At 40.3% G+C, this 20,604-nt stretch overlaps 1 protein-coding gene across 4 annotated transcripts in view; it reads right to left on the reverse strand.

Annotated features, from left to right (window-relative positions):
* Window positions 1-17,823, reverse strand: part of CNOT2 (CCR4-NOT transcription complex subunit 2) — an 84,975-nt gene extending 67,152 nt beyond the window's left edge. Inside the window, exon 1 of one of the 4 annotated variants that reach the window (XM_051615893.1) lies at window positions 17,746-17,823. In XM_051615893.1, the coding sequence (XP_051471853.1) occupies window positions 17,746-17,787 (42 nt within the window). In that variant the 5' untranslated portion in view covers window positions 17,788-17,823. Of the gene's footprint in view, window positions 1-17,142; window positions 17,254-17,745 lie in introns of those variants that run through there. The other 3 variants (XM_051615871.1, XM_051615882.1, XM_051615902.1) reach the window with 3 other exon arrangements.
* Window positions 17,824-20,604: the final 2,781 nt, after the last annotated feature.

Here is a 20,604-nt window from a genome sequence, read left to right on the forward strand (position 1 = left end):
CTTGTCATACTGGTACCTGTGCTGGCAGGCTGTTGTTAGCCAGGAAGCTTTTATGAAGGAAGGGGGAGAAAAAGCAAGAGCAAAGCTCTTTGTGGCAGTTATGATCATAAATAGTATACCCACACTGTCCAAGACCTTCATTGCTTTTTTTGTTCCCACACTTAAAAAAATACATCTCTCCAACCAATGCTTTAAATTCCTATACAAAACACCTTTTGCAGGCTATGAAGGTAACACCGGCATTTTTAAGAAAGGCAGAAAAGCAAAAAGAATTCTAAGAGAAGGGCTTATTCCTCCATGCCCTTGGAACAGCAAGCTGCAACAGCAGCTGCAAGGTATGAGAGGAATAACTTTCTCTTCATAAAGCCTTACATAGCATTTCAGTGGACACCCTCCTACAGTCTTATTAGTACCTTCCAGGACACTATCTCCAAGACTGAACACCTGTCCCTCTCCTAACATGGCAACAGCAGGGGAATCCCTGGATCTGGACACTTCCATAATAACTTTTTGGGCAGGTCCTTCAAGCTAAGTGAGGAAAGCTACACTTAATGCCCCAATAATGTTTCTATTAAAGGGTTAACAGAGATATTATTTACTCAAAAGGTTAACAGAGACCTTACTTAGGAAGGCAGTTTTATGCATCCCAATAATCCACTGCATTTGCCTAAAAAACCTGTGGTTTGAAACAAAGAAGATAGTACTTTCAGTCTCTTACCTGGACACAAGCTAAAGACGCGCTTAAGTGCATATCCCGCTTTTAAATTCAGTATCTCCTTTACTCACTATTCTGCTCTTGAGGTCAGGACAGGAGTCCTCTGCAATATCTACTGATAGCACAGGTAGCATAGGCATTTCTCTGAACTGTATTAGATGTGGTGTGATTTACTATTTCTCAAAAGGATAAAAACTTCAACTATTAACTTGTTTTAATGAAAGTTTTGAGATGTTTTGAGAAACATTTCAATATGCAATAATAAATTTTACATTTCCCATAACAAGGTTCTATAAGGAAGAAGGTCACTTGAGAACTGTTTACTAAATTCTGCAAGAATGCAAAATGTATCAAAGCCACAACCTTAGGCTTATCCCTCAAATATTATCCCTCAAAACAAGTCAATAGGTAGAAAAAAATTATTGCCCAGTTTTGTGATGTACACATATGTATGATGGCATATCAGTTTGGAGCTTGCAACTCATGTTTGCAAATTAAGAGTAAACATACACTTCTCACTGTGGAATTTAAAAAAATACTTAAAAATTCCAGAAATGTCTAGACAGAATGAAGAAACAAAATAATACTTTGCACTATTAAATCTATTATCAACAATATTGAGAAACTACAGGTTTTAATACTGAAGATAAATCCACTGAGACTGATGCTTCACACAACAGAAATTTCACTTTTTAAAAGAACTGGCCGTCCAAGAACCTTCAAGACCACATAAAATATAAGCTTAAAGTTTTAACTAAATTATGAAAGATCAGACTTTTCTAATTGGCATAGTTACTATCTAATGTAGCTCCAGTGTAAAAAAATCCTTGAAGAAAAAGCTTTCAATTAAATACAATTAATCCACTAATACTTTTCTTTCACAGTAAAGCATTCCTAAATTATGACCAAACATCCCAAGATAAAAGCCTAAATGAAATAAATTGTTTCAGTAGTTTACTCTTTTGAAGTAATCATGATTAACATTTGTCAGTTATATGATGTATATGGGAGTAATATACTTTTGCTGCCTTAATGGAGGCTCCCTTAACCACTTCCATATCTACTTGTTTTCAGACAATTATTTTTTTTTACCATTACATTTCTTTTTCTCTTTTTTTCTCTTCTCCTTTTTAAACAAAAAAAGTTTTCACAGTAAATGTTTAAAGAAGTCCATCAGTATCAAGTACATTTCTACAGTTTCAAAGTCTAATAGCAAATTTAAGGAACAAGCACATCATAAGGATAATTTTTAACATTATTGAAAGTGATTCTCGAGTATATTGCATATTTAACACAAACAAAACTCCTAGTAAGAGGAAAAATAAAACAAAAACCTGAAAGGCAATGTAGCCCAATTTAGAACTTTGTTAGGGCACAAAAATTAGTGGCAAGAACTCTGCCTCATATTTTAAGGTTTTTATAAGCAAGATCAGTACCTTAGGCTAACTTCATACCTTTAGCACAGTGGCCTAATAAAAGGGCTTTCTCTCAACAGATATACAGACGTGCAAAATTAGAGGACAGCAAGTCATCTATTGAGCAAAACAGACACATCTTGCAAGCTGTTTATTCTGCATATTTTACACCTAATCCAATTAATACACTTCTGATTCTCCAAAAACAAGCACAAAACTGTAACTTAAGCATGTTTTTAGTCCAAACTGGCAATGATTTATATACACATCTGAAGGGGGAAGCACACAAAGAGTCTACAAAAATCAAAAGAACTGTGCACTAACACTACACGCCATACATTTAAAATTATCACACTTTTCATCCAAAAGAACCTGAATAACTTTTATAAACTACAGACTCTGTTTTTTCCCAGACAAAGAAGGTTTAAGAGGAAAGATCCCAGAGGCACTGTGCCCGAGGTTGGAAGAGCCAGTAAACAAACCATAATTTGATACAGACCCTTCTCCGAGAAGCACAGGCACCATAACACAGGCCTGAGAAAGAGGGAAAAAGAAAGTATGAGTCCAGAGCTGATTCCTTACAGGAAAATATACTAACCACATTCTCTCATTTGTGATCATGATAAACACTACTCACACAGGCACACGGAGGCAGTCTTAAAAAAAAAATAAACATGCACAAACCCATAGGGGTTCTACTGGCTATAAACTGATGCATGTTGTTTTGAGTTTTTTTAAAGATTGTTCAAAGGTTTCACAGTTGTTAATACATTATACTGTAACTGCTATAGTCACACAAGACTTACTTAGGTCCTTACATTTTAGCACAAGTCTAGCAACACTACTATTTATATAGAATTTTTTTTTACCAAAACCCTGGGTTACTGGCAGAAAACAAAACCCATGTAGTAAAAAAAAAAAACATCTACCTGGAATTTGAAGCATAAAGGGAGAAGTTTTACTCCAGCAAGTCACAAGGTCACAGGTAGGCGTTACAATTCCATTCTAGTGAAAATTACTAATTGTTCATAATCTGCAGCATATCTGCTTAACACACAGATTTGCTATATGTGCATTGTCAGTAGTACAGTCTGAGAAAGGAAGAAAAGTGTACAGCAGCACTTACATTGTCTGTATGATGTGTTATACACAGTAGAATACCACACATACTCCATTCCGTTACACTTAACTCATTCAGAGCATCAATGCTCATTTCTGGTATAGGAACATGTTTTCAAGGATATATAAGAAGCTGTTCCATTTTTTCCCTGGACGTTCAGAGGCCTAGATGCCAACCTTTCAGCCAGCTGAAGTCAGAAAAAAGAAATTTCACCTCAAGCATTAAAGTTAAGTGGAAGAAGATATGTGGGATAAATCTCAATTTTCAGTTCACACCCAAAGATGTATAGCTGAGTCTAGATACCAACTGCCTCACTTGTTAAAATACACAGAAGAGGATAAAACAAGTAACTTATTACTTAAATAGAAATCTTTACTATTTTCACAATAGTTTTAATGTAGGTGAACAGACAAAAAAGAACTAAAACCTTCACCTCATCTGAGAACAGTCACTCCTCCTGTCATATTCTCCTTTAATTGCTTCACCCTCTTCCTCATTACATAATTTGCCTATATAGAACTTATAACTAAACTATCTTCATTTACAAGAGATTTTTTTCTAATGTAGCAATGATATTCATTCTTTAATTATGACGTTACAGCTAACCCTTGCTTTCCAATGCATTTGCATAAATGTCAATAACCTTCCTACAGATACAACTTCTCTCCTCAAGTGAAGCTTTCTTCCAGAAAACAAAAACTGAGAGAGCAGAAGTACTTTTTCTAAGTATTTAACTCCAGTGCCATTTTCAAAAGAAATCTTGGGCAGGTAACTCTCTCTTTGGTAACTGTACCATGTTTTAAGGAATTCTGAAAACAATCCTGAAATTCGAGGTTTATTCAACACTTGTACACTAACAATTTCCAGAAATTTTCTACAGCTCTTCTTCTACCCCATATTTAGAGAACTGCACAATAAAGTGCATGTACATGAAATGTACTTCAATTGGTCCTTATTTAAAATTGCCTTCAAATGCACTACTTTGAAAGACAAAAAAACTACGAAAACATACAGATTCAATTTTAATTTTAAAAGCAACTTAGATTGTTACACAGACAGTAATAAATACTGTGTTGGATAATCTTAGTCATTGCTTTTAAGACCCCACTTGGCCAAATTACAGAATGTAATTCTGTACAGAATGTAATTCCTTTAACCATCTTTCAGGGCAAACTGATGAAGTTTATTTTTTTAACATAGCTAAGATAGTTCAATCATTTATGAATGTTTTGAAACAGGAAAACATCCCCCCTTCAACTGAAAACATTTTAGAATCTAGTCAGATGGGATGCTCTAGCACCTGAATGCTGTGCAACACTGACAAGCAGGGCATGGTCTTGTCTTAGGAAGACAGTGTATCATCACAAGGAACACCTGCTCAAGTCTGCCTCAGCTGCAAGGTTCTGCAACACCACTCTGCTCACACACTACACTGAGAACATACAGAATTTCAAACTTCTCTCTGCTGATGCTACAATGCACGTTTCACCTTCTTGCATGAGAACTCTGTGCAATGGTGTGGATGTAAGCCTAGGTGCAGCACAGCTAAAGGCACTTCATCCTAAGGCTGGGAAATACTTTAATTTTCTTAAAAATCCAATGGGTGCCATGAGGAGGGTAGCTAGGAAACAACGGGAGGAGGCAAAGAGAAGAGTTCAGAACAGGAACAGAAAAAGAAACTGCAGAGAGAAAGATGTGTAAGATGCTGATGGGACAGCAGAGTCCCAAAGACCCAGCCCCTACAGCATGCAGAGCCTCAGACCCTGGACTCATAATCACCATTTCTGGACTTCCTCATTCTTTTGGTGTACAATCAATTGACCAGGGACCACTGTGAAGATGTACCATCATCCTCTTCTAATTAATGAGGCAGAGACTATAGAAAGAAAACAAAGCGTCTAGCTAAGACACTTAAATATAACATATAAAAATTGATTTTATGCTTGTCTCTTAAGGTCTGGGTTTTTTTCTTATTTATTTTAATAACGCTGGGGAAGCCACACATTTTTTCACAAGTGCCTTCTGCTTGAAACTTATCAAACTGTTCAAAAACATACTATAAAGCACTTTCATGAAACTGTAATGAAGAAATTGGTGACACAACATTAATTCAGACTTCACTTATGATCTTGGATAGCATGATCTGAACAAAGGGATTAAAAAAGAAAACACCATGTATCTCGTCCAGCAAAGGAGGCTAAGAGTCCTCTGAGAAAAACAGTGTTTCATCAAAAAACTATATAATAGTGATATGCAGATGGAACCTGATTTAAGACAGGAAAGCAAACCTTAATTCCAGGATTTCTTAAATTCAGACTGCATTAAGTTTGCAACTTTAACACTCACTGAAGCCGAGTTTTATGTACTGACTGAGGGAGGGATTTGTTTATAACAGAACTTCAAGCACTCATATAAACAGTGACCTACATCCCTCTCAGTTTATGAACTGAAAATGAGACAAGTTTATGACATGGCAATACAAAGACTACGCATCAGGAAGGACAATGAGGTAATCCAAAACTTCACTTTTCAAACTTACATTGCTGGAGAAAAAAAAAAAAAAAAGTTAAAAGAACAGATGAAAAAAAGAAAGTACTGAGACAAAAAGCCAAACCATAAGAATGCATAAGGTAGAAAAATGAGGCATTCTAGGAGCACAGGACAAAAAAGGAGACAAAAAAGGGTAGCTAATATGTTCTATGTTTACATAAAGCCCTGTCTTCAGATTACTTTCACAGCATCTTGTGTCTATACTAACACTGGGAATGCCTTCATCACTCGACAGAAGATTGTCGTTCCTCTCTAGATTTATATAGTAATGCAATTCAAAGCCTCTCACACTAAGTGAAAGCAATGTAAACTTCTAATAGCTCAAATTCCAAAGCATGTTTGATATTACAAAAAACAAAGGAAATATTACAAAAGGAGTATGAGGGATAAGACCACTTGAGCAGTGTTGCATGGATTTTTATCACTATCACTCCATACATCAATCCCAAATTTAAATTAGTTCCTCATAACAGATGTACAATTACAAGGTATCACTAGGAGTCTCAAATTTACTCAAGGGACATATTTCCATTAGTAATTCTATTAGTAATCTAGTCATTTGTAATCCTAATTTTTTTTGCCAATTGCCTTTTGCCCATTTTACGGAGTCCACAGAGGTCAGAGCAGGACCTAGTAAGGTTTCCAGTGAAGGACAAGACCTTCCTGTGGAACGCAAACCAAACCTGCTGTGGAACACACCACCGACCCTGCTCTATCAGCAACTGTCCATCTTGTTCCAAGAAAGCCCCTTACCCTGACACTGCTGGACTGTCACCTCTCAGCAAAAAGCACCAAGTGCTTCTTCAGAGGACAGAAGAAGAAAAAAAAAAAAGAAAAAAGCATAATGTTGGCAGAACCACAAATGCTGCTTTCAGACAGAAGAAACACACCACCAAAAGGAATTTTCTTTTGTTAACCAAGGCAAAACTTGGTTTGTCTTCTGGGTTTGACACTACAAAATACAAGCAGAACTGATGAGACCATTTTCACATCTTTTTACCTGTTTCAGTATTAGAGGAGTTTTAGCAGTGACAACGGGATTATTTTAAATGTTCTTCTTGCATAAAAATGTTAGAAGCTTACCTTCTAAGCAAAATCTATCAGTCTCTTGCGGTTTTATACACTTTTTCCTTTCCACTAAAAACAGTAACAGGTATTTTAAAGTGTTACTACAATTATTAGTGACTAAGAGTTTTCACAGAAAACATGTTCACAATCAAAATATCCATGCCTCAGAAGGATCAAAACATACCCACACAGTTTTATAGAGTACCATAGCAAGGGCAACACCAGGGGAAAGCAAGTTCATTCTGACTCTGCACTAGTAAGTGAAAAGACTACCCATTCATTTTATATGGACAAGTCAAAAAGTCCGACATTGAATAAACATGACATAAGAGGTTAGTTTTACTTTAGAGAGGGAAGGAGGGTTACACCATCTTCCACAAAAACTTCTCATAAATAATAAATTATATGAGGAGTGGAAGATAAACACACTAACCTCACAAAATGACATTTTTTAACAGGACAATCAAGCACACTGACTCTCCACACAAAATTAAATTATTTTCACAAAACTTCTCTCTTGTATCAACCTCCAATTAACAGTGATACCAACAGTTTCCTGACACAGTCCTGCTCAAACCAGATCAAGACAAACCAGTGATAAAATGCCAACAGTTAGGGCCTCTTTGACATAAGCAGTCTTCTACCAGTGGACAGATATTTGACAAACAACTGTGGTGAGGAAATTCTGGGATACACTTTTAAGAAAAGATTGGGCATATAAATGCTGAAATACACAACCGATACCTTATTCTTGCATTTGGATCTCTAGGTTACTACTCTAGAAAAAGAGGAAACAATACCAATCAGAATAGAGGAAAGTATTTACTATAAAAACACTGTACTTCTATTCTACAAACGCAGTGTTAACTGACAGGCTAGGCCTGGGCTGACACACCAGACACAAAACAACATGGCTCTTCATCTTTGGGATGCTTTCCCCACCCTTATCCTTCTACTCGTTGCCTTGCCTACCAAAGGTACATGGCTGCTCCACCACAGCTATGGAAAAGTCCTGGCCTTTCTACACAAAGAACATGGCACTCAGGAGCCCTCACCACCAAAAGTCCCATGTCCTTCCTTCCCTCAGAGTTACAGTGCTTCAGCTGTGTCCCAGAGATCTTTAGAGAACCCAAACATGAGAAAACTGCAAAACATTGCCATTCACAAGGCAAAACTGAGTACCAATTATTTTGTGTTGGACATCCTGCTTTTTCCCTCACAGGCATACTCAGCGGGTCCCCAAGAAACAGAAAGAGACTGTCTCCCCACCACAAGGATAAGGTGATGGTATCCAGAACCTCCAGAAAGGTGTTTTGTGGTTTTCCCTGCCAGTACACATGCTGGGTCAAGAGGGTTTCTTAAGATCCACAACCAAATGGAAAAGACACAGGACAACAAGCCTTACAGAAGGCTGTCACCTGTCATTGCCAACTCGCACTGAACAACCAAAGTTCAACCTAGAAACAAAACCTGTCCATGCAGAAATGGCACAGACCCACCTACCTGAATATGAGTATGTGTATTCTGGCCTAAGGAAGTATAAAGGTAACCCACACTTTGCCATGCTAAGCCTCATACTGAAGCCTGGGTTTCTGGGGTCATAAACACCAAGGTTTACCAATTTTTCAGTCTTTCAGGATGACCTCCATGGTTGACAAGGAGGTCTGAGAGCTGACAGTACTTCCCCCGAACGAAGTTCTCAATAGCTGACCTAGACACTGCTAGGAAATTAAATAATTTTAATTGTTTAGATAAAGCCATCATTAAAAGCATCTACAAAATCTAATGTATTCTTAAAGCTGCAACATAATGAAGAGACTACCTGTTAGGTTAGTTTTACAAGTTACTATTTCTTCAGACCTCACATCCCTTTAATTCATTCTTCACTGAACTACAGGATCCCTCAGGAAAAGAGAAGGACCTTATAAAATGAAGCACCTAGGATGTAACTAAACAACATTACAGAAAATTAACTCTTACAAGGACAGTAACAGAACAAGCAGTGGATGTGTCTGGTTTGGCCTCAGATTTTAAGACTCTTAACTCTGAAACTGCAGCTGTGCTCCTAACATAAAAATATAGCAACTACTTCAAGAAGTGGTGAAAAAATGAGAACCAAGTTCCTCTGCAATAAAACTGTAATTCTTGATAAATCAAATTTCTGACCCTTAAATTATTTACATATGACAGGTTTTTTTCTGTACAGGTGTCATCCTATCAGCAAGACATGATGTATTCTACCATTTAATTTAACATTATTTGCAGCCTGAATTAAAAAATCATGAGAAGTCACATTAATAAGATCAAAACATTGCTAAGATTACAGCAGGTGTACAACAGCTAAGAGAATAGAACAATTTGATCATAAATGTAAACTAAAATACTAAAAAACCCTGAGGTTTATTTTCAAGCCTCTAGGTGCTAACAATACAAGAAGTGTTACATAAGACTATGCACTTATTTTTAGAAGCACATTACAAAATTAAGTACTGCACTGGAATCTGTTGCAGAGCCATGGACAGTTACATCAATGTGCACAAAGAACAATTGCTCAGTTGAAGCACAATATTAGATTTGATTCAGATTAAAGGGAGTTCTCTCCTGCCAATCCCAAAAAAAAACCTGAACCACCTGAGAAAATTGTGTTCATTTATATATATATATAAAAAAAACCAAAACAACAAAACACCACAAACTGTAATTATACCACTAATCATAAACACATATATTCTTTTCTATGAGCAGGAGAACTAAGAAAAACTAGGTTTACAGATTTGTTCCTTTGTTTCTTAATACTTTTCCTACAGCATGATAACTCTCAGCTTCCTTCTTTTTGACATCTCTTCATGACTCTCTCCCCTGCTCCAGGGAAAAGAGAACTATGGTGTAGACACTCTAGAAAGTCTGCATGTGCTCACAGGCTGCTTGACCAGCTGCCATCCTACAGAATGCAGACTAGATCAGGTCTTTCTCTTTTTCAAGACTAATGCACTAATTTGGACTTCCTTCCTTGACCTAGACACAATTTTATGAGGTTTGCAGAACCATATTTTGATCCTTAATTCCTGTTTGTGTGAAGTTACAATATATAAACGTAGTTCTAAGTATAGATTAAGTTAAACATTAAACTTTGAGCTAGGTAAAAAGCTGGGTTATCTATACATACCTGACATATTTTAATTTTTATATGCCAATGCATATGCATACACTCACTTGGGGGAAGGACAGGCAAACTAAATAATCTCATAAATCACAGCTCTCGAGAAAAACTGAATTAAAGCTTCCTAGGTGTCTGCTCTCTTTAAACAGTAGTAGATAGGGCAGAATGAAGCCAGCATGCAGTAGTAGACAGGGTAGAATGAAGCCAGCATGCATTTGCCTAGATTAAACTTTGCTCTTCCATCACCTTCTCCAATTTCACAGTTCCTCTAATTTTTACCATGTTTTAAAAAATAACAGCTAACTTCGCCACCATCATGCACCACACCGTTTTTCAAACCAACCCAACCTGAATTTACAAATATTGCTTCCTCTATTTCTTGCAGATACAGACATCAGACAATCCAGTAAGTGTGTCCTACTATTAATAGATTTTACTACCACTGTTTATGCATTTGCAGCCTACGTCATTCCTCTTCAGGGTCTTCAATAAGTATGTTAACAGCATGGCCTGTGGACTACACTTTGTCTACTGAGCTTTAAAATACACCTCTCAAACAAAATGTTTTTGTTTTAAAAGCTAGCCTCTGCAGAGATGCAGGTATTCACTACTTCAGAAAAACCCAGCAGTTGTATGCTGGAATACACACATGCTGCAGTTAAGGTATAGTTACAGACACCTGCTCTCAGCAAGTCACTCCTGGTTTCCAATCAGACCTACACTAGGTAATCTCAGTTTTCAAGGCTTGTTGAGCTGTTGCTACAAAAACAAATTCAGTCTAGTAGTGTATTTAAGAAAGCGAGGCCTGAATTCAATCTTCAGTTAGGACCCTACAAGACCAGTTGGATGCTTTAAAAAAGAAGAAAAAGTCATTTAAACTGGTTATAGGTCTTTTGGAGACAAATGAAAAATTAGGATCACAGCTAATATCAAGAGTTTGCAAATTCCTAATTAAACTGTTACAAAAATACTTGCCATCAAGCATATACTGCTGGTGATCACAACATACACCTATCTGAGATAATGAAAAGCTCAGAAGAGCACCAATCTCTTGAAAACTACATTTTATCCTTACAATAAATTTTTAATACCTCCTATTTTATCACAGATGTCCCACAACATACATGTTCCTATAGAACTGAATTCCATTAATTAGGGGGAAAATAAATAATGTATTTACTGCCCAGAAAATATCAACCTGAAAGTGCCAAAAAGATTCCTAAAAATAATTTAAAATATTTAACTCCATATTACAATAGCACAGGAACTTGTATTTACTTCAACTTCTGTCATGAAGTAAAAAGAGATACTGACTTATCCTTGTGTATAATGGTATTCTTAATTAATTTGACCTTGAGGAATCAACTTACTAGAAATGTGCATCTACATCCAGTACATAAGCCAACAAACTAATGTTTCAACATAAGGAACCTTTCTACTTCACATTGATGCTGCTGACATGTTGAAAGACAATCACCAAACAGAAGTATCAAGAACACTACTGACCTTGCAACAAAGTAATCAAATGTCTCATGTAGATACAATGTTGCAAGGTACTTTCAACATTCCTAACCATTCATAAGCTCTTTTGGTCATTTGGAAATCTACACTGCATACTGCTCTGGTTTCCTTTAGAAAACCTTTTGAATTTCCATTTCTCCATGCCACGACACATGGTTTAAACTCTCAAGAATAGAGACGACCTTCTTTTATACATCTTTCAGTCTACTCGCTTCAAAGCTATTTTCCTGCTTTTTACTTTTCTTTACTATATTTTTAGGCAACAAGTACTTTCTCATGAACTGCATTACTACTGTATGGTGTAAGACTCCAAGCACATACCTGAACAAGTCCCCTACACCACAGAGCAACAGAAGGAAGGCTGGTAGACCTTTTTTGACATCATTATAATTCTCTGGCAACACTTCTTCTGCAAGAACAGCTTTAACAAAACAAAAAATGCATAAAAATAGTTACAAAGAACAGTCAGTCTACCTCCAAGAATGCAAGGTTTAAGTAGGCTGGAAAGGGAGAAAACAGTATTTCAGCGAAGCTTGAAGAAAAATCTCACGCAGTTGTACAGACTACACTGACAAATCAGTGGCACAAACATTAGTTACTTATTTTACACTAGGATGAGCATCTTTCGACAATCCTTAGACAGAAAAGATAATATATGATATTGCATTATCATTGTCTGTGTTCACAAGGCAGCCAATGAAAAACTTGGTTGCCAAGAAGTTGCCTACAATGTCGAGACATTAACAGTTTCTAATTCAAAATAGCTAGCAGTTGTTTTAATGTAGTCCTACTACTTCTTTTGGGTGCCTGGAAACTTCTTGCTGTTGTTTTCAAATACACACATATTTAAATGGTCATGAAAACATGATGGATATGCAATTCAGATACATGTAAGGACAAACAACACAAATGCCACCTACTGAACTAGGTACAGCACCATTTTGGGATTTTTAAACACTGCTTTCTCTAACTATATATCTGTACTGCTACTCGTATCTAGTTCCACAGAAGCCTTGAACCATGCAAGTAAAACATGGGAAAGCATTATCCTCTTAGTACAGACTGGAACTTGGCTATAATTTGATTTGAGTTACCCAGAGTCACCCATCACTTCAGCAGGTAACTCAAAGACAGGAAGCATACTCCATCTCTTTTGCTCACACCCAATCCAGTGGACTACTGTCTGCTAGTGAGTGTAATACGAAGTAGGAGTTTCCATTTTACTTCCCACAAACGCAGCAGCACTTTTATTAGTTTCCATTTCAAATAAACCATACCTTTTCACAAGTAACTTGACCTCAGCCAACTATATTCAACTATTATTGATCTCAAATGCATAAGAAACCAGAGCAAGAACTTTGAAAATGCTTCACAAGTTCATAAAACAACTCACTGGAACCAAGAAGAATCCTGAGGGACACCAAGTACAAGATGATACTTAAAAATACACCCCCCAAATTATCACAAAACAAAAGGAAAACAGGAGGAAACAATGGTTTATTTACTAATGAATTTCTGATCAATAACTCTTGCATTGCAATTCAGCAAGAGAAGGTTGCGTATGAAAAAACTCTCAATTTCAATCAAGTTTTAACCTATCAGCATAATTTGAAAGGCATCCTCCTAGGAAACAGAGAGAGTTGTGAAAATAAACATCTTAGAAGCGTAAAGAGTGGTCAGATGGCAGCCCAAGTCAAGGGGAAAAAAACAATGCACACTTTTCTGTAACACTGCTGATAACCGATGGTTTCTCCAGACAAGTCAGGGAGGCTCAGTGACCTCTTTATGCAAGGATCATTTACACCTTGATTGGGGCCTACTATACAACCAGACCAGAACCTGAGCTAGTACACACTACTACAATGCAAATACTATAAATGAAAGACAAAATATATACTAAAAGCAATTTGAACATTTTATGTTGGGGGTATTTTTTATTATTTTATTTTTACTGATAGAAACACAGTAAGATTTCAAATCCTAATTAAAAAATCTCTTACTGATTAGCACAGACCACATCTGGTATACATACACCTTCTCTAAAACCAAAATAATTCCATAAAGGGCAATTTTAAACATCCTACTGTGCAACAATTTTATTTGACACAATTCTTCCTACGCTGTTATAATGCTCAATAAAAGCATAGTTAGCTGTCAACATACAGCACCCATCCCGAAAACTCGCACAAAGTTAACTGTCAGCATGCAAGTAGGTGCTTTTAAGTCAATGAGACTACCCACAACTTTCAGTTGTTCACATGTTCTTACAAGAACCAGGATCAGGAAACCAATGCAACATACAAACATAGAATGTATGTGCTAAAGCACATTTGGAAATAAAACTAAATATATTTTAAAAAGGCCAATCCTATTCAAGAAACACAACTGAAACAGGTTGCTTTGAATTTCTCCGTCCAGTGTACCTAAGACATCAGGATACATTTCAAGCAAAAATATTAGCAGATTTCTGTTGTGCAGAAGAATGTTCACACAAATTTTTTCATGTATTAATACCTGAAAAGCCCAAATGAAGCAAAGTACACCAAACTTTTAACTTCTCAGCTTTTAACAACAAGTACTGTAATTAATGTATGCACTGTATTCCTAATAATTATTTTTTTTAATTAGAAAGACTGTATCACTTAGAGAGCAGTAATTTAAATCTGTGGACAAAAAAAATTTTTTACTTACTATGGTGCTGCACTTCTACATCAACTGGCACAGAGCTTTTCTATCTAAGCTAACATTTAGAAACACAACAAGTATTCTGAGTATTCTGCCAAGAAGGTAGGAATTTATGAATATTTTGTATATATCTATATTTTAAGAACACATTTTTTAAGGTACTTTTTCAAAATCTGCATTCAAGCACATTACAGCTTTAAGGGAAGACATAATTTTAAAGAAGTTAAATACAACTGCCTACTTACTGCGGAACAAAATTCTATTCTTGCAATCTTAGGCACACTTTCTATACTACCTCATAACAAAACAAGCAATTCAATGTTCTTCTTAACTTTCCAGATAAAGTCGGAAAGCCAGGTGCAAGAAATACAATTCAATTCCCGTGTGTTTTTATGCTCTATTCACTTCTTGAGCCAACAAGGAAAAGGAGGTGCAAGATATTTTTTATCAGTTATGATACAAGACTACTTTAAAGCTGGGCTTACAGATTTGCAGTTACTATACAACAGACAGACCCCTGAACCAACACAAAAATAAGTAACTTTTTTTTTTTCAAAGCCACAGCAGAGGCTAAAAATGCAATAATGCTTCTAACTTCAGAGCTAATCTCTACCTAGACAGAAATACATTTAGAAGTAGAGCAAATGCAGGAAAAATACTTGCTGAGAGCTACCACTCCACTGCAGGCACACACAACTTTCATGTGAAGGGACTGAGGTACGGACCAAGATTTTCAGGGCCAAACAGCAGTTTCTAGCATCAAGCTTCAAGACATGTTAACTGGCCTATTTTTTCCACCAAATACCACTCTCTAATATCAGACTATTTTAAAGAAAATTCAAATGCTTTTTTTTCAGGTATTCTTATTTTCACTTCTTAGCCAAAGGCTTTAGCTTTCATCTGTTGGTAGAACTGACACACAAATGGGTTACAATAACAATGACTACTTTGACAGCAATATTTAGTTTCTAGAAGAGACACATAGACAACGTTTATCTACTACTACACTCTTAGCTTTATCAACAGCTTCCTGAAAGTGAAACGGAAATACACTTGCAAGTCAAGTCAGTCAGCTCATGATAGCAAGTATTCAAATCCCTTCCTAAAATCAGAAGCAGCCGACACCTTGAAGTTTAGCATGCTGGCTGAATTATCAACATAAACAACAGCAGAAGATAGGGCAAAAAAGGGCATTGGACACATATGTAGTCTTCAAGATCACAAAACTGGATCTTGTGAGTTGTATTTTATTAACATGCCATTGTAAGAGAACTGCAAGTACATCGACACAGGCCAACACACACGCTAATTCTGCCAGGTCCAAGCAAAGATGCCTTTGGAAGATAAACCTAAACAATTATTTTGCAGGTCTTTGCAAGTCTTAACAGTCTGAAACATATCCAAGTTTCCTGGTTTCCCTAAAGGTTTCCACTAACTGATGTGACAGCAGGTTTGATCATCTTAAACTCCCTTCCCCCAGCTGAAGAGTTAAGACTAGCAGTCAGTCACCAGCACCAGATGTTACTGCTAGGCAGGCACACTTGGGTCACATATACACACACATGCATATACAAGAAGATGCAAAAAGTTCTTATTTCTCCCTAGGGATAAAACAGTACAAAGGGGGAAACAAGTTTTTCTGTCATAAAACAGACTTAAAAGCAGAAACGAAAATCAGATCAGCTGCTGATCCACATCTAACACAGGCATGTTTCTATTTTCTCGTATTACAAAACCTCTAAAACAAAGTGACCTGTAACTTCAGAAAAAAAACCCTAAAAACAACAACCCCAAAACCTAAGATAAACGGGATACCTGTGAGCAAATCCGTGTTTCTGTCAGGAGCACACACAGTCTAACTACAGCTAAAGAAAAGATGCCTTTCGCCCTCTTCCCCACAGCCCCAGTGGCCCCTCTCTCGTCCCTAACCTGTCACCCTGTCCCACCTTCTTCCCCAGCCCGCATCTGCACGCTGTGCCCCGGGTCAGGCTGACACCGCCGCCCCGGCGGGCAGGGGAAGGCCGGCTCCCTCCTCCGGGGGTAGTGCTCCTGAAAGCGGCTCAGTCCGTTTCAAGTTTGTTTTAAAAACACGTCCGAGGGAACTCCAGAGCCCGTTTACACACCGCCTTAACCGCCGCCAGTGGCAAAAGGCGCAGGCAAAAAAATTACTATTTTCCTCGGAAAAAGAACCCGCCAGCAGCACCCCTGCCTCACCCCTTGCTGCACCCCGGGCCTTCCCGGGGGCCGGCAGAGCAGGCCGCACGGCCACCCCGGAGAGACGCGCGGCGCAGCCGGCGCCGCCCGGGAGCAGGGCCGGCGGCAGCCCCGGCCGTGGGGGAAGGTTTCGCTGCCCCGGCGCCCGGGGAAGGCGGCGGGCGGGGGCCGGGCGGCCGCGCAGCCCCTGCACAGCGCGGAGACGGGTTTGACGGCAGAGGAAGCGGGGGCCGCGGAGGCGCCCGCCGCCAGGCCCGGGGCCGGGCTAGGGCGGGCGGGGAGGCGACGGCGGGAAGGAGCCGTCCCGGGCGGGCCGAGCGGGCCGCGGGGCCAGCTGCCAGCGGCGGCCGCGGAGGATGCGGGGCCCAGGCACCGCTGGGCCGCAGACTCGGCCTCGGCCGGCCCCGGAGCGGCGCCCGGCGGCCGCCGCCGCCCGCGGCCGCGGAGAACGGCGGGGGCCGGCGGGCCAGGTCGGGCCTGCGGCTGCGCTCCCGGCTCGGGCGCCGCGAGTCCCCCCCGCTCCCCCTCCGAGACAAAAGCAAACGGAAACCCGGCGGGACGGCCCCGGGCCCGCAGGGCCCCGCCGAGAGCCGCGCCGCCGCCCGGGCCTCTCTCATCGGCCCGCGGCCGAGACGGCGGCGGGGCCCGCGGCGGCGGCGGGGCCCGGGGAGGGGGCGGCCGGGGCCGGACTCACCGCATGAATTTTCTTGTCCCGCGGATCCAAGATGGCTGAGTATCCAGCACGGAGGATGCTGGGGGAGCAACCTTTACCCTCTGACCCGGCCTCCGCCGCCGTGACCCGCCGCCGCTCGGCCCCGCAGCCAGCGCCGGGGGGCGGGGGCAAGCGCCGCGCGGGCCGGCGCGACGGGAGGGCCCGGAGCGGCCGTGCGGGAGCGGCCGTGCGGGAGCGGCCGTGCGGAGGGGCTGGGGGGCGCGGAGGAGGAAGGAGCAGCGCGGCTCGCTCGGCTGCGCTCCCTCCGCCTCCCGCGGGAGACGCGGCCCAGCGCTTGGGGCCGCGCACGTCGCCAGGCCCGCGGCGGGGCTCGCAGGCCGCTGGGCTCCGCTGGGCTCCGCGGGCCCCGGGCGGCCGGAGGCGCCGGCGCTGGCCGGGTTCGTGGGGCTCCGGCACGGCCCCCGTTTTATGAGGGGAGCGGGCGGCCCGGCCCGGGTGGCTGGCTGCGCCGGGCCGGGCCGGACGCGGAGTGCCGGAGCGAGCAGGGTCAGGGGCTCCGTGGTGCTTTTCCCAGCCTGCGGAGACAGGAGCCCCCGGGGCTGTCGGGGGGCTGTGGAGACCGACCTTGGACAAACGCGGTGTCCCGGGAAGCGGCCCGGCGTGCATAGGGGGGCTGCGCCATCCCCTGTGGGCCTGGCCTGTCTGCCCTGCCGGGCTCCGGAGGGCAGAGGGTGCAGCCTGGCCTTGCTGTGCGCTGAGCAGCGGCCTGCAGAGGGTCGAGGTCAGGAACCACCGTCCTGATGCGATAAAACTGTGTGAAAGTTCGTATTTTCTCTGTCAGTTACGTGGTGTTGGGCACGCAGGCCTTGTCATCCACTTTGTTCCTGAAATGGAAAAGCGTTGCAGAGGTGGCAAGCTGGACTTTTCTAATTTGTCAACCCTGGAAACGTATGAAATACCAATGGTTCAGGTATAGTAAATCCAAATGCACAAAACACTCATAATGCAAATAGTCCCCGTGAATCCAATGCACTGGAACAGATTGTCCAGAGAAGCTGTGAAGGCCCCATCACTGGAAATGTTCCAGGCTGGGTTATGGGAGGTGTCCCTGTTCCTACAGTGGAGTTGAACATCTTTCAAGGTCCTTTCCAACCCAAACCATTCTGTGATTCTTTATTGATTCTATGAAAGTATAAACAGTACAAAAGCTAAGCCAGTACACGAGTGTTTACATGATGGAGACCAACATCAGTAACAATGGCATTTCAACCTTAATTTTATTATGAAATCATACTAAAGTTTAAAAAATCCAAACAAAAAATTTAGCACAATAGCAGGTTCCTTTCAGTAATTTTTGCACCTGTGCTTTCTTCCTAGGTTTGATTTTGAAGCTTCAAACTGAACTTAATAAATATTCAGTAGGTTACACAACAGTAATGTGTCTGTCAACATAAAACTTCTTTTGAAGATGAAAGAAGACAAGTCTGTCATATAAACTAGAAGACTGGTTTCTTAATGCCACCACTGTTTTGAGCAGCACAGTTGTGTGCGAGCACAGATGCCATGTCATTGAAATGATTGTGCACTGTCCAGGAAAATACTGCATTTTAATATTTTAACCTTTCCTTTGTCATTCTAATACTTACGTATTTGCTACAAACAAATCATTATAACACACCAGAAGTGGCAGAGTAGAGTATCTGTGACCTTCTGGAGTACTTTTATTTACACCACATGACAGATAAAAAGGCAGTACTTTTAGACTGAAAACAGGAAGGATTCTTATTAATCTTTGCTGTTGTTAAATAAGAATTTATTTAGTCTGATTCACTGTTTTGCATCCGTTTTTTTTTTATTTGCATCCATTTTCCTTCATTATTTTTCATTTTACACTTGAATGGTCAAAATTTCTTTTTCAAAAGGTAATTTTGGTTTTGTTTCCCCAGAGAGATCATGGAAGATATGTGACACCCAATGATATGATGCAGGCAAACTAAGCACCTGACATAGTCATTGCATCTACGTGGGCTGATATCTCTGTCCATCACAACGTGCAAGTCAGTTAACATTTATATGACAAGAAGCCTGTACAACAGAGATAGGGAACAGAAAAAAAATAGGTTTTCTCATCTTAGATGGGTTAGCTTAGCATAACAACCTAACTCGCAATCACAATGTGTATAAATTGTTATCTAAATTTTGTTAGTTATAAAAAACCCCTAACCTGCCCTTCTGCATAAAACTTAGCTGAGGAACATCAACACTGTAGCTGTAGTAGGTGTGCATTTGACTTCCGTGTTTGGTTTCTTAAAGAAAGTGAAAGTTGATGGCATTTTAATGCTTAAAAATAACCTTTGAAGCCACTGAAGAGGATGTATTGTGTTCATACATTTGCTAGTTTTGGTCTTGGCTCAATACATTCTTCTGCAAGGATGAGGCCAGTTTTGTATAAGTTGTACCTGCTTAATTGAAGAGGAGTCCTGAGATAATTTAATGCAATGGCTGCTAAACATGTGTGGACACTCGTAATCTGTTTTGAACCTTGTGTGGTTCTGTTTGACCTCCTTGTGTAAGATAGATACACATTTGTTATTTTTAATCTCATTTAACCAATGGTCTCCTTTTTTTTTTCCCCTTGATTTATTTCACAGATTAGGCTGATACACATAATTATTTATTAATATAAGAATATCTGTAGGAATCAATCTGCAAGCTTTTGTCCATCACAGCAGAGTTGATGAAACTAATACATGACAGAAGCAATTACCTGTCCTGCAGCTGATTGCATGTGCAGACCCACACCATCAACAATTACTGTGATGCTGTTGAAGTTCATCAGCACAGTCTTGTAGCTAATCTTTGTGAAAGCCACAGCCTTAGTGTCCATGTTCTGAAGCAGTCATGACACTCATCCAGTAGCCATTTGGATTTCCAGCTGGCTGTTGCTTCTGCTAGTGACCACAGAGGGCTAAAAGCCCTTAGCATCTGGCTGGAAAATTTGGGAAGAAGTCATGAAGAGACATGAATGTGCTCAGAATACCCAGATGATTTATTGTCATGGCTGTAGGGGTTCACTGGAAATTCTCTGCAGTTTTTCTAAACCTTTGCTCTGGAGAGATTGTGGGTGCTCTTTGGCTCCATTCCACTGATGTGGGCAATGCAGTCATGGAAGTGGGAGGAAGGCAAATTGTCCAGAGTACATTAAGGGCACAGTTAGGGTGTTCCACTTTGCCAAAACAACATCAAATTAGTCATAGTAAGACCACCATCCTTGATCCTGAGTGGAGCCAGAACATCATGAATAGCCAACTTTGTAAGTAATTTTTAAATAGGAAAAAAAGGTTGATTGGAGCACAGCAAGGTTCTTTCTGTCTTTCACCCACAGTTAGTCCCAGTTCCTCAGGAAAAAACAAATACAAGGCATTCACCTAGAGCAAGGGTTAGCAGCTTTTCTGCAGTGGTAAAGCAAGCTGCATTTTTCTT

This window comes from Apus apus, chromosome 1 (genome assembly GCF_020740795.1).
Source record: "Apus apus isolate bApuApu2 chromosome 1, bApuApu2.pri.cur, whole genome shotgun sequence".
NCBI lineage: Eukaryota > Metazoa > Chordata > Aves > Apodiformes > Apodidae > Apus > Apus apus.